We start from the raw sequence: 25,868 nt of genomic DNA, 5'->3' as shown, positions 1-25,868 counted from the left end.
ATTCGTCTGCTGGATGTTAGCGCTGACAATTCATGCAAAGGTTAAAAAGTCTAGAGATGCGACCCCCGCATTCGACTGCCAACGTTGGCATGGAGCAGTATCTTGTCTTCACTGTTGTTGTGCAGGTATCGAGATCATCTTGTGTTGCGGTAACCGAGGAGAGGAAATGTCTCTTGTTGACTCATTGATTTCTTTCACAATGGACTTGATACAACAAGCTTCAATCATCTTTCATGCTCAATTATCCTAATACCTATCCCTCGAACCCAGTCATGATATTTTGGGTATATTTCCTTAATAGTACAGATCCCACGGCTGTCCTTCTCAGCCCATCCTTGCGCCTTTACGTTTGTCCTAGTTCATGATGCAAATCGCGGTTGAAAAGAAAATACTTTTAGTTCCGAACCTGTCGGACAGATTAAGAGGCAGTTCTATCTCTAATATCTACCATTGTTCTGCGCCTCGACATCGTATGCATATGCTGATCCGTATGTTGATCCATATGTTGACCCAGATTGAGCTTGAGCTTGAGCCTGAGGATTGTAAAAGTCTTGGGAATTTTGACGAAGCAGCTGTCTAGGTTGCGGCATCCGTGATCCATTTCCGCTGTAGAAAGTGTCTCCCGGTGCACGGCTAGACATTGGCTCGGTCATCTGCCTCTGAGGAGTAAACCGCATGCCACGCAGGGGCACTTGGCTTGTCGCACTTCTCACGGGTTGCCGAGGGGCTCTTGAGTAAGATGATCCTGCAGCAGACGGTGCTGGGCTGGATCGACCTTCATTGTTGAAGGTATATGACCTGGGCGGTGGGCCTCGGAAAGACTGGGCATCGTCTTGCATGTCGTTGTTGAAAGTATATGACCTAGGTGGCGGGCCTCGGAAAGATTGGGCATCGTCTTGCATCTGTTGACGATTGCCATACTGGTCGGTGATACGCGAGGGAATTGACCTTGTCGACGGCGCGTACATTGACGATGCAGCCGCCGGACCCATGCTCGCGGGGCTTTCAGAGAACGGCTGTCGATATGAGTTTGAGCCAGTCCGCATGTGGCTCATATCCAGCCGAGGACCATTGCCTGGAGGGCTTTGTGAACGCGGCTGACCATATGAGGAACTTGAACCTGAACGCATATGGTTCATGTCTGTGCTTCTCATAGAGTCCCCCGTCCCAGTCCTCTGCAGATACGGCATGACCGGGAGCATGTCTTCGGGGGATGCTGATCTGGTATTATTTGTGTATCCCATATCGGCAGCGGAACTGACCAATGGAGCCCGAGAAGAGTAGCTCATGGTTGAGGCTCCCGTCATGCTCCGTGGGGGCATTTGCCGCTTAAAGTCTCCCACCGGGGTCCCTGGATTCGACGTGTAGGCGGGCAAAGGTGCAGTGACGCCGGCTTGTTGCGGTGGTGTGAAGATGCCGACATTTGGTAGAGTAGGAAGCGATGTGTCTGGGTGAGCCTCGCCTTTCTCGGTCATGGCTCTCTTCATCCTGTCTGCCTGCCCCTTGGCGAGCGCCTTGTTGACCGTCTTGGTTACAATCTTGAGCAGAGCGCTGTTGACTTTTCGCTCACAGTATCCTGTCAGGCCGCCGTCGGTGCGAGGAATCCAGTGGAAGAGGAAGCAGACGTAGAAGAGGGCGGCGGAAAGCAAGTATAAAGCCGAAAAGACCCAGACAACCAGTGTGAAGCACATGCCTCCTAGAATGGCAGCCTGGCGAAAGTCCTGTTGCGCAAGCGTCTTGATCTTGTCAAAGAATTCTGAAATAGAGCCCCCGACTGAGTCTGAGCTGACGGCGAGCTTGGCGAGATAGACCGATCTGAGAGTCAAGGCATTGACTACTTGTCGCGGACTGGTGCAGAATAGAACTCGGATCCAGGCTGCATAAGTTAGCAAAGATGAGTCTAGTCAAGGGGGGATTCATTGCAATGCTAGCACATACATTGAAAGCTAAAATAAGTAAACAGGGCAATGTATTCGGCGCCCTTTTTACTCTTGGTGAGCTCGGTAAAGACAAGGAATCGCTTAAAGCCTTGGCCAGACCCCAGACGGATTGACTCCCAGCGGACAGCCAGACTGTCAAGATAGACCTCGGCAACGTTTCCTCGTTTAATCTTTCGAGCCGCACGAATCCATTCGAATCCGAGGTTGACAAAGGACAAGATGATGCAAACAGAAAAGATCCATTTCGAAACGGAAAAGGGAATGGCGGGCTCGATCTCGGACGACCATCGGTTGAAGACAAGCAATTGGACGGCAGTAAAGGTGTCGACTCCGTAGACAGTGAGGGAGATGATGAGGCCCATCCATAGGGTGACGTATGCGAAGACGGCACCGCAGCCCTTGGCCTTGAAGTCGGAGAGGTTAATGTAATCCCATTTCTGGTCGGTGTATTGCCGTGTCTCCTTGCGGCGATGACTGAGGCAACCCATCTTGGCGATGCGGGATGGGCAAACGGCGGGGTGTTCAAATCGGGTCAAAGAAAGAATATGCGACGGAGCGAATTCGAAACGGCCAAAAGCAAAACGAAAGAGAATGCAAAGAACAAACAAAGAAAACAACAAGTCAAAGAAGTCGAAGCGTAGAGAGTGTTGGTTTGTACGGTCCTGCCGATAGCACTCGTCGTCCCTCGCCTGCGAAGTTCCGACGGCGCTCTCTTGAAAAGGAAAAAAAAAGAAGGAAAAAAAAGAGCGACGAAACCGGCGATGTAGTGTCACCGAGAATCTGAAAGGAAAACGACCGGCGTCCTCGAGAAGAAAAAGAAAGGCGACAAAAGGGCCGGCATGTGTGGGCACACAACAGAGAGAAGCGCTTCACAAGCGGCTCACCTCACGAATAGGCGCTAGAATACACCCGCGCACGCGCCGCCCACCTGCAGGTCCCCGTCGAAAAGAATAGAAGAAGAAGAAAAGAGGCGAATTGCGATCGGCCAGCGAAGCGTGCAGCAAAAACAAGAGCGGGAAGGGCGAAGGAAGGCAAACGGCCAGAGCTAAAAGAGAGGCCCGCGGGAGGGAGTGGTTTGCAGGCGGGCCTTGCTTGGCGTCGCAGATTCGCCCCTTGAGCGTGTGTCAAGATGGCTGGGGGTTGGGCAATGAGGTTCGTTTCCGGATATGACAGCGGCAAAGGAGCGACGATTGTTTGGACGAGAGATGCTGGTCTTGTTTTGGGGGAGGCGGATGCTTGGGGATATCGTTGATGGATAGATTGTATTGATGTACTACTCTGGGCGGTGGGCATTGTTCTTATTCTGCCAAGGTGCTATTGCTACCTAGTACTATCAATGGATCTGTTCTCTAATGAATCAAGTGAGTGAGTGAGATGAGATGAAATGGGTGATTCAACACTCTAGTCGCTACTGCTAGTGCAGCTGCACCTTGCATCAATCACACTCGTGCTCATGCTGCTTGTATATTATCTAGTATATACCCCGTAGGCCTAGTAGATAACAGGGAACCATCAAAGGCAAACTTGGAGTCGTAGCGAAGCTGAGATGGAGGGCATCAACATTGATCTACGAGTACAGCGGTGATAACCATCCCCCAGCATATATCACTTGTACAACATTGAATACTCTTGCATGGATCAATGTCCTATCCGCGGGTAAGGACATAGTACAGCAGGGCCTAGGTTATCCCGCGAAACCCTCCATCTTCATCTCCAAAAACCGCTTCATCCCCATCAATCCCATCTCATCAATGCAACATCAAACATCCCTGGTCCCCTTCTAGCGGCAAGCCCGCTTCCCCCCCAAAGAGGCATCTTGAAACCCCCCCTGCAGGCGCCGCTCACTGGCCGATCGCTTCAGCATATCAGCGGACGCTCAGGCACCTCTGGGCCGTGATTGGCCTCGCGAAAACCCCTGCAGCTGCTCGGTTGTGTCCAGTTGTTTCGCATTCCGCGTGCCTCAAGCGCCCAAACGTTGTCAAACCGGACGAGGTGCGTGCCGTGCAGCTGGTTCGGTTGGGCCGCGGGCTGTCGGTTTTGATGCCAAGGGGGGAGGGAAGCGGAAACAATAAACAATCAGCAGCGCTTGGCCTCGTGCTTGGGGTCGTTTCCCCGTCAAGGGCCATCGAGTTGATAAAAACAGAACAGAATTGAATTGGAGAGATGGGATAGTACTCGTAGATCCTTGTCTTCAAACGTGGGGTACGGGTACAGGTAATATTGCATCCATTAGTATGGTCGAGATAATAACGCAAAGATGGGCGGGTAATTTATCTGAATGTCACAGGCCGCGCTAGGTTCATCCAACTAATTCCCTTCATCACATTGACGACGAACCTCCCGCGATAAGCTCGAGAGGCATCCATGATACAAAGGCGACTATCGGTCTGCACGGCTTTCAGCACCGTCGCTTTGAAACACGCCATGACATCCGCTCCGTGGCGGTGGGTTTGATTGAATTGGATGGAATGAAATCAGGCATTTTAGGCTATATATTTGGCATCACCCTTGGATGAGCTGCCTCAATACTGTACTAAGCAACCAACAGGTAAAACCGGACACAACTGCAAACATCAAATGACTAGAGCTGGAAACAACAAGTAAACCCTGGCCGACAAAAGGTCGCAACCCATGTCATCATTCCCCAGCGCGCTAATAGCGATGGAACTTGTACACCTCCAGACCCTCCATGTTCTCAAACTGCTGCTTGCTGAGCACCGCACAGACTTCTGCGGGGAGAAAGATCTTGGAGCCATGGAGTTCGCATGACCACATCAAGGTCGCCAGGCCGGGTTGTTGAAACCCGCGCAGAGCCTTTTCAAGGGCCACGATGCTATACCCGTCGAATGGTTTCTGTGGGGGCGATGTGAGGCCAACATCTCTCATGCCTTCCACGAGAGCATCGGGCAGAATCGTAGCACAGCCAACGGTGGTGTGAGAGGGATAGACGGATGAGCAGATGCGCGACTCTTCCGATAGTTTCTTCTTCAATCCGTAGAGATCGTAAAACAGTTTATCAATGAGGCGCTGTCTCTCGTTATCAATACCGGCTATGAAACGAAACAGTTAGTTGTCTGACTGATGATGCGACACTACATGCATCTGGGCCCGTGTGTAAAACCAGGAAACATTAAACTTACTGATGATGCTATTTGGTATCGGCAAACCCAGCGTGTGCACGGGGCCCCTGCTTTCTCGTATGATTATCTTCGTAAAGGCGGCAAAGTCGAGGCTGTCCAGAAACACCCAAGATATGTAGAGTCTAAGCACGAGATTCCGCCCGTAACAGGTGGGATAGGGCTCCTTCAGACGAGCAATCCACTTGTCCGCAAAAGGCTTTACTGTCTGGTGGCATTGAAAGTGATCAACGATGACGGAGATGTTAGCAAGTATTTCCAGGCTAGTCTTTTCGGGGAGGTTGGCTGTTTTGCCGTGAATTATATTCATCACCATTTCCATGCCTTCTCATCCCAGTGTCGGGCGACGAGGAGATACTTGTACGTAAAATTGAATGGTCGAATCTCTGGCTGGTTGTTGGGCTCCATTTGCTTGCAGATTGGCGATGCAAGTGCGAGCTTCTTTGATGAAAGCAGCACCCAGATTTCTCGTTGGCTGTTAGCGTCCTCTGATACATGAGCTCTCACCTTGAAGTCGTCAAGTTGCGGTTCCTCGACCAACACATCTGGTAGCGCATTCTCCCACACTGGGTCGTCTTTTTGTGCTCCGATGGGCCGGTTGGCGTTTTCGAGGACGAGGATTGTATCCCCATCTCCGGCGATGGTGTACACAATCGGCTCCATGATGATGACAAGATAGTAGAGCAGAATTGGTCTTGAGCAAGATCAAGAACGGATCAAGAAGCAGCAAGTCCATGGCTTTTTATGTCGCTACGAGAGTGCTTGGCGACATTCACCTTGCTGTAAAGTGGCGATGTTCAGAGACGGAAATCGACAGAATGAACATGAACATGTGTTTGCTCGGATGATTAACAGTATAAAGAGCATGGAACATGTCGTTGTGGCAAACGGAACAATGAGGCGTTGAGTCAAAGAACATGAAGCACGGATGTTGCCGGAATTAACAAAGATGGAAGCTTTCAGTAAAAGGTGCTTTAGTAGACAAAGCAATTTTGTAGACAATATCCTGCCATTGTGTTAATGATTCATACCTGCAAGATATATATTTAGCATGAACAAACTACATGAATTCAATACTGGCTCCTCTTCAATTCACCTCGGTTCTTACTTTCGGCACCTCGCTTTTCCATATTGTATGATTGTCAATTATATGTATTCATTACGTCGGTTGAACACTGAAAATGCCATTCATAAACGACTCCAACACGTCCGACTTTGAGCTCCTCTACAAAACTGAACAGGGTATCTGGTTTGCCGCCAAGAGGAACGACTACGGCTCCCCGAAATACATTGCCCAGCCGCTCGAAGTTCTCGATGGATCTGGCCAGGAAACCACCGATGAGGCCAGGAGGCAAGAGTCTGCAGCATTTCACGACTTGATTTACGACTCTAACCAGGGTCCTGCCATTGCTCAAATCTTCAATCATGAAAACATCATCTCCATCGCCGGCCATATAAAGACCAATTCCGTTGTTACTGCCGCTCCGGCAGCTGAAGACCCTCAGCTTAGTCGTCCAAAGAATTACATCGTGTGGGACTATTGCGATGCTGGAAACCTCAGTGCTCTCTTCGACTATATGCCACGCGGGTCTCCTGATTTCTATCTCCCCGAGTCACTCTGCTGGCATGTCCTGACGTCGCTTCTCAACGCCATTACATATCTCCACGATGGAAAGCGACTCTTCCTAGATACAAAGGCGCCGGCTGGAGAGGAGCGACAATGGCTACCGGTGGATCAAGATTGGAATCCGATTTTGCATCGTGCGATTGAACCGGAGAACATCTTCTTTCAGCATCCACGGGGCAGTGAAACGTATGGACCGTGTAAACTGGGCAATTTTGAACATGCAGTCGTCACGAATCATGTCATTACTCCCGGCGATGAACCAGATGTTGTGGATGGGGATGTAGAGATTAGCATAGCAATGGCTGCACGACGAGGGTTTGAGTCGTTGGATGCGATGCGCCACAAGCTGCGCACAAGCGTTATAGCAGATACAGCGGTATGTATGGGATCAAATGCTCCATCCTCATCTTTACCTCATTCCAACGAAAACAGGAGATGCTAATGGCAGGATAGAACAATTACCCCTACACCATCACCAATGAGCTCTTTTCCGTTGGTACGGTCATTTTTGAGATGATGACAGGTCGAAAGTTCCCCAATTACAGCCTATTGTCCATGGCGCGGTATTCGGCAGGATTGCGACAAGTGGTGATGGATCTGCTTGTTCTACATCCAGACAGCAGGAAGAAAATCACAAAAGTTCTGCCTTGGACCAAGCTGGTGATGGGCCGCTATCGAGAATGGAAGAACAGCACTGATGAAGGGAAGAATTATAAGGATATCGAGGACGACATGATTCCGAGATATGAGGCGGAGATGGAGATGGAGAAGAGAGAAAACGAATGGGGATTAAACTGGGCCGCCGAGCTGAGCTAATTGAACCGGGGGATTTTTAGCTCAATAGGTTGCATGCAGCTAGAGCAGTGGGAGCTGGTGGAATATCGCGCATCCTCACAGGGGGATCTGCAGAGAGGATCTTGTATGTTTGTTGTTTATACGCCCAACAGGTGGGGGAGAGCTCGATGCTGGGTTTTGGATAGCATTTGTCGAGGGTGTACTCGTAGAAGAGTAGTATTACTAAGTGTTTGATGCATTCGTATTCCGTGTAGGACATCTGGAGTAAAGTTCCATGTTGGCCAAACTTTACCAATGAGGGTTTCGTATTGACCTCCATCTGCCTTCAAATTCCATTCAACTGTTAGTCTTGCTGCCAACCACCCCCAGAAACAATCCGATGCAATCACCAACTTTACCGTCCATCCAACAAACCCACACCAAAACACTCGGGAGAATTCATCTCCATTATCACCTATTCCATTCTATTCTATTCTATTCTAATAAAACAATCATCCAAATCCCATCTTCTCACCACATGCAAAAACCCCCCCTCAAAACTCTACATAAGCCTAGCTCGTGATTCAACTGCGGGACTTGGCCATCCTCTCTCCGCGCAGCGCTAGAACCAACCCAGAAACCCGCTAAAAGCTCCTCTTCTCCATCCATTAGTAGGCCCTTGCGATCCGGCTCGGCTCACCTCAGCTCAGCTCGCCAGCTCCTCTTCCTCCCCAACCTCGGGTCGACACCTTTTTTTTCAGAGCGGGTGTGTCTCGCAAATCCAAATTTCACGAGGGTCACACAAAAACTCTCGCGTGAGAGAACGAAACAAAAAGAAAAGAAAAAAGAGGCGCTCAGACGCTGCGCTCCGACTGGTCCAAGTCGCTGCAGGTCAACGAGCAAGCAAGCGAGAGCAAACGGGCTCGTGACGCGCATCCCGTCCGGCCGGCTTTCCTCGTCTTCTCCCTCTTCTTCTTCATCTTCAGCTTCTTATCTCTCCCTCGCTGCGGGCTCGGCTCTCCCTGCTTCTGCTACCCGAAACAACCCGCCGACAACTCCAAAGCAAAGCGCCGAGATCACGAAAATCCCACAAGTATCCAAAGGCCATCGAAAAAACCCCCCCGACCGTCGCCATGTCCGTCCCCAGCGCCACGCCGCCTCTCCTCCTCACCAAGAGGCTCAACACTTTCCTCCATTCTCATCAGACCGCCCATCTGCCCACTCTCCTCCTCACCACCTCCCAGGGCAAACTCCTCGCGCACGCCTCCTCCCAGCCCGTCTCCGTCCTGCGCACCCACGCCACCGTCGCCGCCTCTCTCCTCGCCATCCACACATCCTCCTCGGCCGCCATCCCGACTGCTTTGCCCGGATCGCGCACGCCCGATCCCATGAGCAGTTCTCCCGGCAGTCCCCATGGAAGCGACGACCACCACCATCTCAGCCATGACGAGGATGAGCGCGACCTCGATGCCGACGGCCCGCACGCGACCGAGTCATCCGACAGAGCGCGATCCAAGCAGCGGCCAAGGCGCACCATCAGGCCCGTCACCATCACTGTCCAGCTAAGCGAAGGCACAGTCATTATCCGGCGTCTCAAATGCGGCCTTCTCTTCGTCTGCGTAGGTCCCGCCGCGTATAGTCTGCAGGACCTACACCACACGTCATCACACGCTCACCACGAAAACGGGGACGGCGTCGGAAGCCCGAGCGAAGTGGAAAGCTTGATAAGTGCAGGTGGCATGACAACGTCGAGCTTGGAGAGCACGAGCGCTCCGCTGGTAGTTGCGATGAGGAGACATGCCGCCGAGCTGGCGCGGTGGTTGGACGAGAAGCTCGGAACGCTCAGGGTCCCCGAGGAGGGCATCGGTGTCGTCGAGTTCTAAGCTGGACGCTGTGCGGGGGATAGGGAGGATTTGGTATGGGAAGATTTGGTATGGGAGAGATGGAGAGAGATTGCATCATGTGCTGGGGAAACCGGCCGGCGTTTGATTGTGCGGCTTTTTTTATGCATTTGGCCCGGTGAAGAAGCAAAAACGGAAAACCCACCCAGTTATAATTTATATTTCTTGTAATACTCGATGCATTCAGGACTAGATACCACAACGAATAGCAACGAAGGCAGTAGATTCTACGTTTATCATTCACTCATCTTCCTTCAAGTCTCCACGACCAAAGTAACGTATCAAAATGTACATGTTAGGCTTCTTATATGATGCTACAAACGCTTGAAATAAAAATACATGATAAAGCCGCCCCTTTGATACACGAGTTAATACACCTTATCCCGTAGTTCCATAGATCCCATTTGCCAGTCCATTCCGGCAAGATCGCCAACGCCGTACAATGCAATGAAGCCTCCCCCGCCTCCCACCATACATCCTGAATACCATGCGAAGCAAGTAACCCGCCCAGATACACCCGCCAATATTCACTCAATGCTCATGCGCATGATGCCGTCGTTTGTATCAACCATCCCCTGCAAGCCGACCCTCCCCTTCCTGCTGACTTGGCCCGTTGAGCCTATGGGGGGATTCGCTGGCGTTCCGCCCAAGCTCCCCGATTCGCTCTGCCCACTGCTTCCCCTATCGCCACCGGTGCTACCTGGCCGTGAGCCCCACGGCATCACGTCGCGCTGCATTGGACTTTGTACAACGGGCGAGTTGTGCGCGCTGATGCTGGGGCTGACGGCCCGACGTTTGAAGCTTGTCGGGTCAAAGTCGTCGTCTCGACGGCGTTTGTTGTTGATTCGCCGTGTAATTTCTGCCGCGCTGGGCAATTGGCCGTTCTGATCGCATTGAGTGTTAGACACAATTTCAAAACGACGTGAAAAGAGGTGAGATGCTTACATAGAAAGCGGCAGAGCTAAGAGAGGGCGAGTCCATATTAGTATCCTCACTCATCCCCGATGATGAACCACGAGGCAAAAGGGCTGATGCTGGAGGGGGCGTTCTTGCTCCACTAGATTCAGAAAAGGTATCCCAAAACTGTTTGCCCTTGGAATTCTTCATGGCATGTTGTTTGAAGCTACTCGACAAACTCGCGCCCAACTCTCCCATTGAGTCATCTGCCGGGATATCTTCCAGCGTCTCCTGATTGCCGGCCAGATTAGGCGATGAGTGCGCCGTCGTCATGGCATTTGTATCCCCTCCCGTAGGTTGATGGCGAGGCTCGAGATCAACATCGCTTTCCCGGACTTGCTTTACGATTTCTGCCTCCCTGATGAATTCGGCTTCAGCTGGCGCCCCCTCCTCAGCAAGCGCTGCCCGGATGCGCGCAAATGCTTTCGCCTTGGGCTAGAAACCAGTCAGCTAGGTCGCTTGTACACAAGTGTTGGGCGGTGGTTCCGCATTCAAATCAACTTCTTACCAGCATATTCCCCCGCCGAGTTACAACTCGCCGTATCACATTCCTTTGGTCACCGCTGCTCCCCTCTGCGGCACCGCCTTCATCCATATCCCCCGACGAGATATGGAGTTGATTTGCCTGCCAGCTTATGCTCTCCCGTCTAGCTCGTGCCGCAGCTGAGTTGGTCGGTGGTGACTTGGAGAGGGCAGCGGAAGCGAGGTTGAATCCAAGACCTAGAGGGCCGCGCGGCTTCATTTTAGGATGTTTGCGGTGGTGTCGCTGCCGGTGCTGGAAGCTTGCAAGACTGCCTATTGAGGGCGAACCCGGCACCGGAGGCACACCCATCTTGGACACTTGGGGAGTTGTTACATAGGGCTCGTCCATGTCTTCGTCCATGTCGTCATCTTCAGAGGAAGAGCTAGAGGAGTCTGACGGTGGGGCAGGGGCATGGTTGCTTCCAAGTGAAGTGCTGATATTGAGCCGCTCCTGGTTGCCCATCATAGACCACAATGACGTCGACGTCTGCTCTGGCCCTCCATATGGCCCTCGTCGAGGAGGAATATTCATCGCTCGGTCTGTAATCATTGGCGACGAGTCCGGCGAAGGCTGCTCAGCCAGCATCGAATGATGGAGGCTGGTCGCAGCGCGCGAGAAATCGAGGCCACGGGAGCGGCGGGGTAAGAGATTGGTGGGAGAGGAGTAGGTATGCGAGTGATCCAGCTTGGGCGACAACGGAGCTGGCCGTATGTAGGCGCCGGATGGGGTGCCCGGTGGTGGAGTGAATTGCCGCGGCGGCATCTGGATCGACAGGCCTCTCAGCTCCGAGCGTCGCGGTGTCTCGGGCGGCGGCAGGTGGGTGATGCTGCTGTCGTCCTTGGAGGTCCGCCTCGACGTCTCGACGATTCTCGGGCTGGGCGAAAGCTTCGACGGCGTGCCAGTGCTGTCGGACAGCGAGCGGGTCCTAGATGTCATTGGCGATCGGAATTGGGCAGCAGTGGGCGCAGCTTCGGCGTTTTGCTGCCGCCCATTGCTGTCTTCGCTGTCCATAATCACGGCCTCGCCCAAGGCCATGCCACTCAGGCCCCGCGGTCTCTCCATGATGCTCGTCTTGGGGCAGACGCTATGGGGAGTGCGCTCGTGGTTATGTTGATGAGATTGGATGTTTCACTTTGGCCGGGAACAAATGACGTCTTTGTCGCCGGTCCCGCAAGGTAGAATCCTTCATCAACAGATTTGCTTTGTGTGTCGCAATCCGTCCCAGCACCTGCAGAAGAATTGCGATTTATCTAGGCGCCGTTGCGACAACAGTGTGCGCGGGTTACAGCATTGGAGGCCAGGTGACGCGAAGACGAGCAAAGAACTGAGAGATGCGCAATAGCCAATACAGCGAGAGAGGAGAGGAATAGTAAGCTGCTGACGCCTGAACCAACGGCGCATACAGGTAACGGAGATCGGTAATAGCAATGCAGCGGCAGACGGATATGGCGAGATGCTTCCGATCGCGAGATGCAGCGACAAGAGTCAAACAAGCGTCATGAGCTGAGGATGTCGAGACTGGGCGCGAATTGGACGGCAGCTTCTAAAATGGAGGGGCCCACTGCCGCGTCTAAAAAATGCCCCGCCGCACGGATATCTAGGGTAGCTAGCATGCTTAAGGTTTAGCGGTGGGTTATTAAAAGCAACCGATGATGACGTGAGGCTTTGAACCAATTGAGAGCGAGACGATGGTGAACTAGGAGAAGAAGCGTCAAGGTAGAAGAACGTGAAGATGCGAAGAATGGTGGGTATATGGACTGATTGACGATAAGATAAGGGAGCAAGAAGATACACAGCACTCACGTGCATGTATTGCGACATGCTCTGTGTGGAAAGAGGGGCGGGCTATTAGTATCCATGCATCCAATATACCTAGTACCTGATCAACTAGAAGTCCAAGATAAAGGTCGAGATGGAGTGATCGACCCGTCTAGCTAAGAACAGGAACTGCTTAATCCGTTAATAAGTCGATTCAAGCAGCTACGGCCGATCTAATACAGCCGTGGAGATACGAGATACGCTCCAAGATGGTCAGGTAGATGCAGGGTAGAGCCAAATATTGATGTCCCCCCACCATCTCTTTGCGGCCAACTCAACTTGTCTACCTTCTCAACAGAGGATTCTCTTCTCTTTTCTTTTTTTCGGAAAAGAGTCACAAGACCATATGCAGTTTGTACTCTCTACCATCGGAGATCTTCCGCATTTCAGGTGCAGCCGTCATAGGTGGCAGCTTCCCCGCTACTGATGCGAAGGATTTGGGCATCCATACAGCTACTGATGTACGTTGTGTGCTATTCGAGAATAGCTGGCCATAGCTTCATAGCTGTCCCATTGTCATTGCTACTGGACTTTGTGTTCAGATCATTGACTATTTCCGATATGTTGCATTTTGACGGATGAATCCATATTGTTATCTCACGAAGAAAATTAAAAAGATGACATCTTTTTTGGGAGGTAAAAGCGACAACATAAGCCCGATGACAAACACTCTCTTCTTCATTCTTCTGGGAGGCCTGTTCCTCATCTTGCATCTAGGTCCGCGATTTGTGATGATCAGTACCAAACAAGGCTTGTAACCCCAGTAATATCACGCTTCTTATTGCCTATTTTTGCTCTTCATTCGAGGGATTATTTGTTCAAGAGAAACTGGACTCGTTGTGATTGGTGGCTATGATGAGCAGCCTCATACCCCTCGGTTACAGCGTTCTAAACAACTTTCGGATGCTGTTCACCGCAGTCTTTCTTCCGATCGGGGCATTACACACCAACACAATGGCCGAAATTACGAGGCTGGGCTCTGCATTGCATCATACATTGCATCTTTTACGGTGACCAATGGCATGAGCTCAACCAGTCGCTATCGTAGTACCCCCTCGCCAGCTGAACGGCGCCAGCCGTGCTCTGTCCCATGGAATTTCGGCCTCTTCAAGGGTTTCGCGCACAGTGTAGTACTTGGCGTATACTAATATTAATCGTCACCGAAAACAATACGACAGCTCATAGGAAGATGTTGGCGTGGCGGTAAGGCGTCCGTTCTTTGTCTCAGCTTGTCGGAAGGCAACTGCAGACAAAAGCGACAAAGGCGGCTGCGCAACATGTAGCACATAATTCTACTCTATCTTGGGTCCATACCCTTTAAAGTCTCGAGTTTACTACATTTGAGTATAATAAGCTCAGTTTGAATTGAAATGATGCCGAGCTTCCTCCCTTTCGCGGAGTATCTGTGCTACCCTCACCTCCTTTCATGATGACGAAGAGAATTGTTAGATGTAAGTCTCGATATTTATAAGCAGCATACGGCATAAGTTGTCAATTCAGAAATACTCGTCGCGACTCTGGTCGAAGCATTTTGGCGGCTGAGTCTCTCGAATCGATCGGGGAGTCTGATTGGTCGCCTGATGCAAAGCTCCTCCAGGGATATCTCCGGCCAGCTTCGAAATGGCTAGCTGAATCAATTTATCATAAGAGAGAGCATGAAAGGATCGGGAATAGCCGACCATACAGTACAACCTAACGTAACCAAAAAAGGATCTCTTCAATCCTTCCGCAATATATTTCGGATGCAGCTTGCCTCTTCGGTATCAGCTTGTATACAGAATCTGCACCCTGAGACTCATTGATAAAGTTTGTATCTTCGCTACATTGCGCAAAACGTGCATTGCGTGCATGAAAGTTGTGTACCATTGTCTCAGTCCTTAATTTTCTGGTCATCCTGACCTTTAATATCAGGTGTAAGTGAGTAAAATCAACACGTGCTTGTACAAACTGGCAATGCAGCCATCCAGGGTATACAGTGCGAAGCTTGACACTCAGCTCTGCGTTGTACTTACATACAATCTGAGAATATGGTGGGTTGGATGGGAATTCAATTGGATGCCTACTTATCTTTCCCTTGGTCCAAATTTGAGGCTTGTTCTCCCTTGCTTATGCAGGTGACTTGGCATCAATAACTATACCGAATTGTCCTAGGCAAGCCTGCATAGGTCTATTATCTGGTCGCCCTTTTTACCCTGGTCTTATTGGGTATATTGTAACACCAACATGGCAAGTGAACCAACTCGTAAAGGTATACAGTCGCGGCGGGAAGGCGGACGCTAATGCCAGTGTGTACATATATGCGTACGTGGTAGTGACGCTCACCATATATAAACCTTGATCAAACCCAAGTGTTTTCGATGATGGTATGATTCAATGATTCCTTTATAATCTATCTCATACACAACAAGACATTAAGACTCGCTTATACCAGGGTAATCGTCTCTCTACCCCATATTGTCAAAATCGAGTTTGCCAAAACGGTACATCCGCAATGCAAATCCGCAGTCCACAGCATCTGACCAGCAATATCGACATTGTTGATAGAGCCGCCTCATTTGGTCACCCTGAAAACCATACACGCGGAGCACTGGTCTCTATCGACTTAAATTGCCCTGCAGACTTTTTTTTCGGTCGCAAGGATCTTGTCGCCAAGTTCAGCTTGTGTTTCACAACACAAATCCAAGGCGGATTTCACAAACCCATTGCGATCCAACATGCGGAAGTCGGTTACTTTAGAACTGACAACAATATCACGAAACTGGTACAGGATGTGGAGAAGCTTCCTCTGCTGAAAATATCAGGAGCTTTTAACAAGAATGAAGCCGATAAAAAGGGTGAAGCCGATAATGAAGCCGATATCGAAATCCATCAGTCAAATGATTCTGGAAGCGATGATTCTTGCAGTATCAGAATTGTAGCTCTCTTGGACGCATATCCATCCAACATGGAAGTGGCTGCTTCTTTATCTACATATACTTCATCTACTGCAGAAGGTCATATCCGTCACAGCCGCACCTTCACTAGCTCTACCGATTCTCGTGTGGCTCCATTTCCGAATGAAGAAAGGCTTCAAAAGCTTTTATGTTGGACCGCGGCTCTTGGTTACGAGAAGTTGTTTGAGGCATATCTTGACCAAGGGCCTTCCATGCTTGATATGGAAGATGAGTTTGGGATGACACCCTTATCATGTGCGGCATTTGCTGGGCAGATTTCAGTGATTCAACTGGCTCTTCAAGAAGGTGGCTGCGACAGAGCTAGAAAAAAGACTGCACGAGGACATTCACCTCTCGAGGCTGCTGCGTGCAGAGATGATGCATGTACCTTTGAATCGTTTCTTAAATTACTCAAATATTTCAAGGGTCTAGGCAGTGCGACTCCACCTGCCCAAATTCCCAAGCCAGGAGCTATGCCTGGACTCGAAGATGGGGACATCCAAAACGAGCTCGATTCGGCTGCAATTGGTGAGCAGACAGCAACTGTCCGGAAGTTGGTCGGTATGCTCCTTACTCGTCAAAATGATCAGGAAAGCTGGCTAGCCCACCAAATGCTGCAGGCAGCGAGTCGGGGAGCCCTCTGTCTTGTGCAAGTGTTAAAATCTTTCGGGGCGAAAGTTAAGGCTGGAATCGATGTGGAGGTTGACGGGGAAGTTGGTCATAAGACACCGCTTATGAGCGCAATAGAAGCGAACAAAACAAAGGTTGCGGAGTTCCTTATTATTCACGGTGCTGGAAACGAGGACGCATTACGGGTCGCTGTCTGCAACAAACAACACAGTATTATTCAAGCACTATTACAGGCCGGAATTCTAGTGAAAGGAGAGCTCAAGACGGAGCTACTCAATATTGCGACCACGCAGAAAGACTCAACGACTCTCATGCTATTGGAATTAGAGAAGGGTACCGGAAAGTTGGCAACCTCAGCAGACCTGGACCCAGACGTCGATAAGCACTTTGAAGCAACGGTGGTTACCTTCCTGGAAGAGAAAACTCCGGATTTTAAAGAGCTCAGTGTAGCCGACTTGATGGGGAGAGGAGAGAACTTTTTTTCATTAAATAACGAATCTATAACTGACTCATTTGGAAAGAAACTGAAGATTAAGTTTAAATGGTTTCATTTGCCAGCAAACAATGTACGTGGCGCCTTCATTTGATCTTCTCTAATTTCTTAAGCAGTTTGTTCCGCTAACATCTTCAAACAGATGAAATGGGTCGAGGTAGGTACATCTAAAAAGAAATAGAAAGAAGGAAATTCGCTAATATAGGACAACAAGGCTTTATTTGGCAATATCTATCATGACGATCCTTCGCTAGCTTACAAAGTTCTGGAGCCGAAGCGATGGGTCAAGAGACAACATGAAGGAGAAAGAGGCTCCCCACACGCACGCTTCATGATACCAGCATGTCACGACTTCTCAGAGGCCTTCAAGGATAAAAAGAGTGAGAGTACGCTACAACTAGGTACTTTTCTGTGGCTTTGTGATGGCATAAATTGCTAATATTAGTAATAGGATTTGGAAATCTTAGAAAAGATAAACACGTGTTTCTCTTCGTTAGTACATTATGATTGAATTGATGCATTCTCAATACAGTCACTGACACAATAATGAGAAAGCAGATGCCTTATCTTCATTGGGATGAAGAAGACGCAATGCAAAAAAGATCAAAATATATAGCAGAATCTTCTTCGGGTGGAACGACTTCCTATCGCCGGGTGTGGAACGAAAGCTCTGCGCCCCTTGGAAAACTTGAAAAGGAGAAGATGCTATTGAGCAAGTATCTGCTGTCCGAAGATGATTACAATCCTAATTTTCGTCACGTTCTCCATATTCGAAGGACCTTGGACCAATATCTATATCATAATCTGAAAGACACCATAATTCGAGATGCCGATCAAACCGTTCATCGATACCAGAAGAAGTTAAACAGAGACAAGGGCTCTGAGAAAGAAGACCCATTCACAGCCATTATGGTGGATCAACTTTGGCTTTGGATCCTCGTTGATCAATCGGGGAAAGCCAAGGCAATGGTCACATGCTTCCCTTCTAGAGATTGGGTCGACGTTGGCGTGAAGGCTTCGGCGCCGAACCAAATGAAATCGATATTGGATCGAACGCGCACAACCGACGTCTTACAGAGTACGAGATCCTACATCCAACAGAGGCCCGATGCCGTGAAGACACCATATGACCTTGCAGGGGTTATTGCTAGCAGGTGCTCAAGAGCACTTCTTGATCACTCTACGGATATGCTTAACTTTGCAGAGGTTTATGAAAACTCCATCAGTGATATTGTACGCTAAGTTCTTTTTCCAACCATTCGTATGCGAGATGGTCTCTTACAGACAGCTAATCATTTTAACATTATCGTGGTGCAGATGAACGAAGAAACGTTGCTCTTCAACAGATTCAATAGCTTGATGCAGACTCGCACTAAAATTTTGGATGGATTTAGAGATATGATGAAGTCTAATAGATTGTCAAAAAAAGATGACTCTTATCGAAGCTCAGCAGACAAGATCATGGACAACATCCAGTGGCTCCTACAACAGGATCAGATCCCCGAGGATTCCGTGGAACTTTGCGACAAATATCGCAAGTATACTCTGGAATCGGAAATACCGACTATCGATGAAATTAAGATTTTAGAGACAAGAGCCAGCGAACAAAAACAGAATAATCTAGAGACAAAAGAAGGTAAAGAAAAATGGAAGGATGACCTCAAAAAACTGCTCGAGAAATTTGGTCGATTTTATGTTCTTGATATAACTAGAGAGATTACCCTTCTCAGCCAGATCAAGGATATTCAGGACGAGCTAGAAATGATGCAGAAGGTATTTGCAGAACAGGATGAAGCTCTCAAAGCGATGGATCGGATCATTCGCACGATGGAACAACGAGATTCCGACTCAAACGACAATATGCAGCCCGCAACCTTTGACGCCAAGTTGCACTATCGAAGGGGTTCTAGAAGCAGGAAGATGCAAGAATACGACCCTGAAGAGATTCAGGACAGATTTGGTGACTACAATTACTCCTCTAGCATTGATACCTTGCCTATGGCAGCACACGCACTGGCTTCTGGTTCGGATTTCCAGAAACTCAGTTACTCTTCTCAGAGTATCATCTGGGGCTTGGGCCATCAGGAACATAATCTTCCACTTCGTACCGTTAGTCGGCATTCTAACCAGATCAAAAAAATGCTTAAGCGCGCTAAAACCACCAACGAAGCGGTTCGTCACCTTTCTCTTCATTCAATTCCTACCCCCCTTCACTACCCCCAAAATAGGAAGAATATTGAGGCATAATGGGCGATATATACACCATAGCAGAATGATGAAGTGGACGCCAGGCTAATTCGGTGAAAAATATAGCTGAGCAGCCTCGTTGATTTGAAACAGAAGCAAAACAACATTATTGATACCCGAACTGCCCGTATTCAGGCCGAGCAATCACACTTAATGACACTTGAGGCTGAGAAACAGAGCAAAACACTGATGGTATTTACGGTTGTTACCATCGTCTTTGTGAGTCCTTTGTCATCTAGCGCTTCCATATGTTCCCTGCCCCCTCTTTCCTTTAATACGCCCACACAGAGGGATAAGAGAGGAAAATACAATTTGAATATAGCAAATAACTAGATGCTGACAACAAATTGCCCACAGCTACCTTTATCTTTCATCGCTGCCTTCTTCGCCATTCCTACTAAAGAGTTAGACAGCAACAAACCAACATTAGGCTTCGTGTCAAAAATTACTTGTGAGTTATGATACTTTTGTCTGAAGGTTAGCAAAGGGCTACTCGCCAGATTGTCTATACTGGATCTTATTTTCCAATATTGGAAATAACGAACTAATACAGTTGTGCACCTTATAGTCCCAGCATCTACCGGTATATCAATCTTGATCATCATTATTGCAGTTTCCGCGTCCCGCTGGCGGTTGGGTGGGGTGGCCCAGCGACTTCTCGCAAAGTTTCGTCGCAGTGGCAAACCAGCCAGCAATTCTGGCCAAAATGATGATGGGCAAAACCTTCCATTATGGCGATAATCCTAATCTTTGGTTTGACCATCTCGTGTGGTCTCAGCCACGTCTGTAAAAAGGATACTGGTCAGATAAGGCTATTGCAAGTTTGAGGGGCATCTTAACCTATATCAGATGCTTAATATAGGACGATTTTATTTTAATCTAGTTAGCCAACATGTATCTTTTTCCGGCTCTTTTGCTAGGCTCCTCATGAGCTGAAAGTCCTCATCTTTAAATCCATAATCCAACATCCCCAACTCGACCGCCAGACGCGCATATCGTATCGTGTCCCAATACAGGCCCTCCGCACAACTCGTCACAGCCGCATACCAATATGCTGAACTCAGAGGAGCATGCAGACGCTCTTGTTCATAAAGACTAATGAGCGCCAGCGCCATTTGTGGGGGCGCAGTTTCCCAGTCCTCCAGACGCTCACGTATGGTGTTTATCTGGTCGAGGCGTTCGTCAGATTCATGAGCCAGGTCTGAATGAAGACTACATAAGCTGCAAGAACAATGAAATCCCCAGAGAGAGGACAGCTTCTTGAGGCGGTTCTCGCGTGACATATGAGGATCGATATATGTGATGGTAATCTCGGTACCAGGAGTAATGTCCGTGATTGCGTGTACGTAGTGTGTAAGAGTCTCTTTGTCAAAAAAGTAGGCCGCATTGGGGCGGCAATCATGGTTGAGACGCTGATAGTTGTTAGATCCTGTGATTCATTTGCTTCGGTGATCATATAGAGCGTGCACTTACAGCTGTCTCAGGGAATACGGCGTAATATGTGACCCCATGCAGGTCAAGTACAAAAGCATTGGTGTCAATGCGATCACTCACTGGATCTGTTACAGGGCTGCCATATAGTGCCGAAAACTTCTTCTTCGTTTTGGGAGGAAGATTGTTGACGCCTGCATGTTCCAGCTCTAGCCATTCGGCCGTTTCTAGGCCTCCGAAAATCTCACTGTCCAGCATCAAGATGGGTGTGTGTGCAAATATCCTGTCCCCACGATGCAGCATCTTATTCGCAATGAGACCACGCCCTCTCCCAGGGAGCTCCTTTTCTTCGAAAGGTGGCGAAGGTTGCTCATTGACCCCCGATAACGCATCTCCGTCAACAAATGCTGGTAGTTGTTGAAAATTCTCAGCGCGATCGATTGTTGTTAAGATAGAGATGCCTCTACCACCTGCAAAGTCCTTGGATGAAAAGACGCAAAACGTCTCAGTGCCGTTGTGGCAATTGCCTTGCGATGTCCATGAGGATGATGAATTTGTGAGAGAAACAGCATTTAAATGATCTTGACCAAAGTATTTGCATCCTTCTAATTGGTCTTGCTGAGAATGCGGGACCTGAGATAAAGCCGAAGAGCAAACATTGCCGGAAATAATTCGCTGCTGGAAGGCCAAAGTCACAGCTGCGCAAGGGAGTATATTGACAATGATGAACGACTTCATCTTGCGCCCCTACTTGGTAGTTATCCAGGAATCAATTGTATATGTCAGAAAAGTGCTTCTTCAACTTTAAAAATAATGCCGTGGATAAGTAGTATGGTATCAATAGCTCTTTCGGATAATAACTAGGTAGAGCTCTTGGCAACGCGACTGTGTAGTTGTTAAGAGGTAGTTGGCATATATTTGAGGTTAAAAACTGAATCGTAGTTGTACATGTAAAGAACCTGCAAAAGACGAACGTGACCATCAAGTATGATCGTCAGGTGTGAGGTACTAACCTACATGTAGTTTATGATACAGGCAATGTTGCTGAGTGTGCTGTACCCGTTGGTTCCACCCTTCGTGGCAACTTAAGAGTCTTCGCGAAGACTTCAAGTTGGTGGATGAAAGTGGGACTAACGGGTAATTGGAAACCCCCGACTGCATTACCAGATACAAAGCACGGCTATCTCTCCGGTTCGTACATGCGTCATTTTAATAGGGATATTGATAAGAATGGTATAAATTTAGATTTTCCATTATCAAATTGTTGCTGATGCCTAACATTGAAGTACGAATTTGTAGATGTGTTCAGAACTGCCGGCGGTAACCCTTCTTGTGGCCAGCTGTTCGTCTTCGTCGCAGATATTTCGGGCGTTTTAGCGATGTTAGTCGTAATAGCGGGGCGCAGAGAACAGCATGGAGCGAGTCAAGTGGCACTGAAGGGGTCGTGTATGACAACAGCTGTAAGAGTCTCGTATCTGTATAGTACCTGTCAGATTCGTGTATCAAAATAACCTTACATTGAACCTTGTAAGTTCTGGAATTGGATTGGCTTACAACTGTGACCAACTGTTGTTACCACATGAACACACTATCGATAGAGGACATTGGAACCCTGGAAATCTCACTCTCTCGAATACGCGCGTCACTGCCCTAGTGCTATGTATGTACAAGCAATTCCCCGGGTACAAGATCCGATCCATGGTTCTCTCTTCGTGGTCCTTCCTGGCGATCACTCTACTCCGTTGAGATGATCTGTATGCACTAGGCAGTTTTTCGCAGCTTTTCAGCAGCTATGAGTCAGTTTCTGCAGTAGCGATTTTGAAAGCAACACGGCATACATGCATGTTGAACACTTTGGTGCTTCTCAGCCCCACGTGGAAAGCCTCCGCTGCTCGAAGTGACAGAACTTTGTAATACGAGTGCTATGACGACTGCTTGCATGCATGTATTTGCATATTACACCTTATTTAGGAAATGGCCGGTCTCCCCCTTTCTTTTGAAGTTTGTAACGTATCTATATACTCCGCAAAGAGTGATGCCATCCCCAACATGCTCCAACTCAATGCCTGCCTACAGGTGATCTGTAAGCGTAGGGAAATAAGCTGCAAGTGGGAATGCTTCGTCACCACTAACGAAATAAGACCACGTTGAGTAACTCGATCCAACTTAGCATGGGTGCGGGCACGTGCTCAATTCCTTGTTGTGGTCGCTGTTCCATTGGTATATAAACTGAACAGCCAGTCTATTTATGTGCTTGGCCATATTTGTTTCAACACATCTCCCTACGCGACAGCAAAGGAAAGAAGACCTACAACTCTACATATATCAGCAAACATGAAGGCATCTCTCGCTCTCCTTGTGGCCACCTGTGCCAGCAGCGCTCTAGCGAAATCGCTGGGTGATACCAATCCTGAAGTAGACGCGCGGAACGTGGTTACTGGAGTCTCTGGACGCGCCGAAGCTTATCCTGTGGAAGCTTATCCATATGACGATGAAATACTTACTACGGGTGGAGGACCCGGAAAAGGTCAAGACGATGGCAAGGGGAAGGGAAAGGGGAAAGATGATGGTAAGGGCAAGGGCAAGGATGATGGCAAAGGAAAAGGAAAGGATGATGGCAAAGGAAAAGGAAAGGATGATGGCAAGGGAAAGGGAAAAGGAAAAGATGACGGCAAGGGAAAGGGGAAAGATGACGGCAAAGGAAAAGGAAAGGATGATGGCAAAGGAAAGGGGAAAGGAAAAGATGATGGCAAGGGGAAAGGGAAAGATGACGGCAAGGGGAAGGGGAAGGATGACGGCAAAGGAAAAGGAAAGGATGATGGTAAAGGAAAGGGAAAAGATGATGGTAAGGGAAAAGGAAAGGATGATGGTAAGGGAAAAGGCAAGGGGAAGGACGACGGTAAAGGCAAAGGGTATTTAATTTAATATATATAGAGTATAGAGCTTGCTAGTGCTCTCATTACCTTGGTATCTAGGTAATATTATAAAATGTAACATCCTAATAGTAACAAAATCTGCTTCTGCTTATCCCAAGGCAGAGATTTTTTTTTTTAATTTGTGATATTGTTGCTGAGGCTTGTTTAGTACTATATCTAGTAACAACTATTCATTGGCAAGTGTTGAATAAGCCTTCAAGCATATGTGCAAATGATCTTTTACAATTCGTATTCATTGCGAGTTAACAGATGGCTTTTATCATTGACTTAGACTATATTTGTATTTTAGGTAGTGTATTGAAAGCTGCTTGACTAAATGTTTGGGCGTTGGTCTTATTAGAAGTAACTCCTATGGGTTACAAACCACTGAGCAGTATTAAAGTCTGTTTTCCAGAGTATATGAAACGAGCAGAAGTCTGAGACTTACAACAGTTTATTCTTTAGAAAGTTTTCATGAAAATGTATGTTATCCGTACCACGCGTATAATGAAGACGAAGATGATAATGTAAGAGTTAAGATAGTAAATAAGGCTCGCAACTACCTAGTGGATATGTACCTAATTAGAACAAAAAGACTTTGAATATGTATAGATACATTGCCATACATTGCCAAAAGACAAAGACATGATATAACGATTTGTATGACAACCGAATAACGTATGAGATAATGGCAGATGCTGGCAAATTATTAACATTCAATTCTTACCCCGTTAGATCCACTTCCGACACTCAACTATCTCTTCCCAAAAGTTCATTATCGATGGTACTGATGCCAGACCGCAAGTATGCACTTTTTCTTACCAATGAAGTAGCTAAACTTCGTAAAATATAATTCCTTTACATAATGATCTTATTACATTACAAGGGAAAATGCGCGTTACCCCATAGCAGTATGGGTATAAATGAGACATCATGTCCAATATCCGTGGTAACGACAAATTAATCTCTACCGCATGGTTGCAATTCCTACATACAAGCATCGGCCCGATTTATTTACGGGACTAGATTGTCACAACAGAGTGTATAGTTATACGATATATTCTGGACACATTAGCCGGACATGTTAGGTTTATGATGTTGATATCAACTGATCCAAGCTGCATTGGCTTTTATTTACGACAATATCAAACATAAAAACTAGCTTGTTATATCAAAGGTAATCTATCACTACACTTTCATGATACTTTTACGAATACCGAATATCGAATCTGCTGATAGAAGAAACTCCTAGTAAGTGACATGTACCAGGGCATGCCGCATTAAACCCCGTACCACGTACCCCATAAAAGACGGATGCACCCCGTAGAGAGTGAACATCTGATGTTTTAAGCATAAGACATATTTACCATATTAGGCAAATCTCATTGTTTTCGGAAAGTCTTGCCTTCTTGGCGAAATATCGCGGTGTGAAGACCGAGAACCGGCTCGGAGTTTTTCCAGCACTACATTGGCTCCGATCCTAGTGCAAGAATGGCAGAAAACAAAATATTTAGCCGACTTACCATTGCATGATCGAGGTTGAAACTTCTAAGAGATTTACTGCTTCAGTAGAACAAAGAGGCTAATATCTGGCTGCTAAGGCAGCTCGTATGATTCGGTATGACGATGTCTTCCATATTTGGGGCTAGATGTAAGCGGCAGCCGTTAAAGAAAAGCCTAGTTCGTCCGCTCTTCTTACATGCGTACCGTTCTTCATTAGACATGGATGTACCGTTTAATTCAGTATTAGGTAGTATCCGAGTACATGTGGTTACATTTGATGACTTCACTTGGCCCCAATGAAGAATGTATGGAATGCCCAATTCGATGAATCGGGCCAATTCATCTCCCGAGTATCAATATCATCAATAAATTGTTGGAAGTTTTATGTATATATAGCCTTCACGACAACTGAGTCGTGAAAATAATAATCACCCATCTTCCTACTTTCGTCCGACCCAGCACTGCAATCCCCTTCCAATCTTCATCATGCAATTCTCAACTGCTGCATTTGCCCTTCTTGGCCTTGCTCTCACTGCTTCGGCAGCCAACGAGAAGCTTTGCTTTCCTGTCCCTGGACAGAAGAACAATGTTCCTCAGTCCATCACTGACCTCGATGATCAAGTGAAGGTCGACTGGGCTACTAAGCTCTGCTCCCAGATCAACTTCTCAAATGTTGACGCCCAGTCTGTTACCACAGACGTCGCTGACGGTGTCGACGCACCTGAAGACGGAAAGACCTACGGTCTTAACCTGGTAAATCTTTTAGGGTATTAATTACTACGTAATACTAACAAATCTCAGGTGACTGTAGCTGTTACGGATGAAGAATCCTGTGTTGTAAGTTCTCCAGCTTCTATAGTATTATGAGACGCTAAAACTACTCAACCTAGTCTTATGCCGCACAAACACTCACTGCTGATGTTTGCCCCAGTGGTGGTGCGTTCATCGACCTGGACAGCGCCCAGGAGGAGTGGTTCACCATTGTTGCCCTCGACTAAGATATAGAGCCAGAGAACTAAGGATGAAACTTATTGTCTGA

The 25,868-nt window shown here is 48.1% G+C and overlaps 9 protein-coding genes across 9 annotated transcripts; 5 read left to right on the top strand and 4 right to left on the bottom strand.

Annotated features, from left to right (window-relative positions):
• Window positions 1-437: 437 nt before the first annotated feature.
• Window positions 438-2,428, bottom strand: Triagg1_283 (uncharacterized protein; the record flags this gene model as incomplete). The annotated part of the gene is made up of 2 exons (XM_062897831.1): window positions 438-1,876; window positions 1,939-2,428. 2 exons carry the CDS (start codon window positions 2,426-2,428, stop codon window positions 438-440), a joined length of 1,929 nt encoding a protein of 642 aa, XP_062760633.1.
• Window positions 2,429-4,592: 2,164 nt separating this feature from the next.
• Triagg1_282 (uncharacterized protein) lies at window positions 4,593-5,740 on the bottom strand (the record flags this gene model as incomplete). Its single annotated transcript, XM_062897820.1, has 3 exons — window positions 4,593-4,990; window positions 5,081-5,340; window positions 5,391-5,740. 3 exons carry the CDS (start codon window positions 5,738-5,740, stop codon window positions 4,593-4,595), a joined length of 1,008 nt encoding a protein of 335 aa, XP_062760632.1.
• A 518-nt stretch (window positions 5,741-6,258) lies between these two features.
• Triagg1_281 (uncharacterized protein) lies at window positions 6,259-7,520 on the top strand (the record flags this gene model as incomplete). The annotated part of the gene is made up of 2 exons (XM_062897809.1): window positions 6,259-7,080; window positions 7,158-7,520. The coding sequence occupies 2 exons, from the start codon at window positions 6,259-6,261 to the stop codon at window positions 7,518-7,520; spliced, it is 1,185 nt and encodes a 394-aa protein (XP_062760631.1).
• A 1,091-nt stretch (window positions 7,521-8,611) lies between these two features.
• Triagg1_280 (uncharacterized protein) lies at window positions 8,612-9,361 on the top strand (the record flags this gene model as incomplete). Its single annotated transcript, XM_062897798.1, has 1 exon — window positions 8,612-9,361. The coding sequence occupies one exon, from the start codon at window positions 8,612-8,614 to the stop codon at window positions 9,359-9,361; it is 750 nt and encodes a 249-aa protein (XP_062760630.1).
• Window positions 9,362-9,906: 545 nt separating this feature from the next.
• Triagg1_278 (uncharacterized protein) lies at window positions 9,907-11,921 on the bottom strand (the record flags this gene model as incomplete). The annotated part of the gene is made up of 3 exons (XM_062897786.1): window positions 9,907-10,263; window positions 10,325-10,771; window positions 10,845-11,921. 3 exons carry the CDS (start codon window positions 11,919-11,921, stop codon window positions 9,907-9,909), a joined length of 1,881 nt encoding a protein of 626 aa, XP_062760628.1.
• A 3,247-nt stretch (window positions 11,922-15,168) lies between these two features.
• Window positions 15,169-18,973, top strand: Triagg1_277 (uncharacterized protein; the record flags this gene model as incomplete). The annotated part of the gene is made up of 6 exons (XM_062897775.1): window positions 15,169-16,806; window positions 16,876-16,890; window positions 16,939-17,119; window positions 17,266-17,966; window positions 18,018-18,905; window positions 18,962-18,973. The coding sequence occupies 6 exons, from the start codon at window positions 15,169-15,171 to the stop codon at window positions 18,971-18,973; spliced, it is 3,435 nt and encodes a 1,144-aa protein (XP_062760627.1).
• Window positions 18,974-19,849: 876 nt separating this feature from the next.
• Window positions 19,850-21,149, bottom strand: Triagg1_276 (uncharacterized protein; the record flags this gene model as incomplete). The annotated part of the gene is made up of 2 exons (XM_062897764.1): window positions 19,850-20,392; window positions 20,454-21,149. 2 exons carry the CDS (start codon window positions 21,147-21,149, stop codon window positions 19,850-19,852), a joined length of 1,239 nt encoding a protein of 412 aa, XP_062760626.1.
• Window positions 21,150-22,745: 1,596 nt separating this feature from the next.
• Window positions 22,746-23,336, top strand: Triagg1_275 (uncharacterized protein; the record flags this gene model as incomplete). The annotated part of the gene is made up of 1 exon (XM_062897753.1): window positions 22,746-23,336. One exon carries the CDS (start codon window positions 22,746-22,748, stop codon window positions 23,334-23,336), a length of 591 nt encoding a protein of 196 aa, XP_062760625.1.
• Window positions 23,337-25,315: 1,979 nt separating this feature from the next.
• Triagg1_274 (uncharacterized protein) lies at window positions 25,316-25,827 on the top strand (the record flags this gene model as incomplete). Its single annotated transcript, XM_062897742.1, has 3 exons — window positions 25,316-25,582; window positions 25,631-25,666; window positions 25,720-25,827. 3 exons carry the CDS (start codon window positions 25,316-25,318, stop codon window positions 25,825-25,827), a joined length of 411 nt encoding a protein of 136 aa, XP_062760624.1.
• Window positions 25,828-25,868: the final 41 nt, after the last annotated feature.

This window comes from Trichoderma aggressivum, assembly GCF_033847375.1.
Source record: "Trichoderma aggressivum f. europaeum strain CBS 100526 chromosome Unknown scaffold_001, whole genome shotgun sequence".
NCBI classification, from domain to species: Eukaryota; Fungi; Ascomycota; class Sordariomycetes; order Hypocreales; family Hypocreaceae; genus Trichoderma; species Trichoderma aggressivum.
Note: the sequence above shows the minus strand (reverse complement) of the source record. Positions and strands in the feature narration are given on the sequence as shown.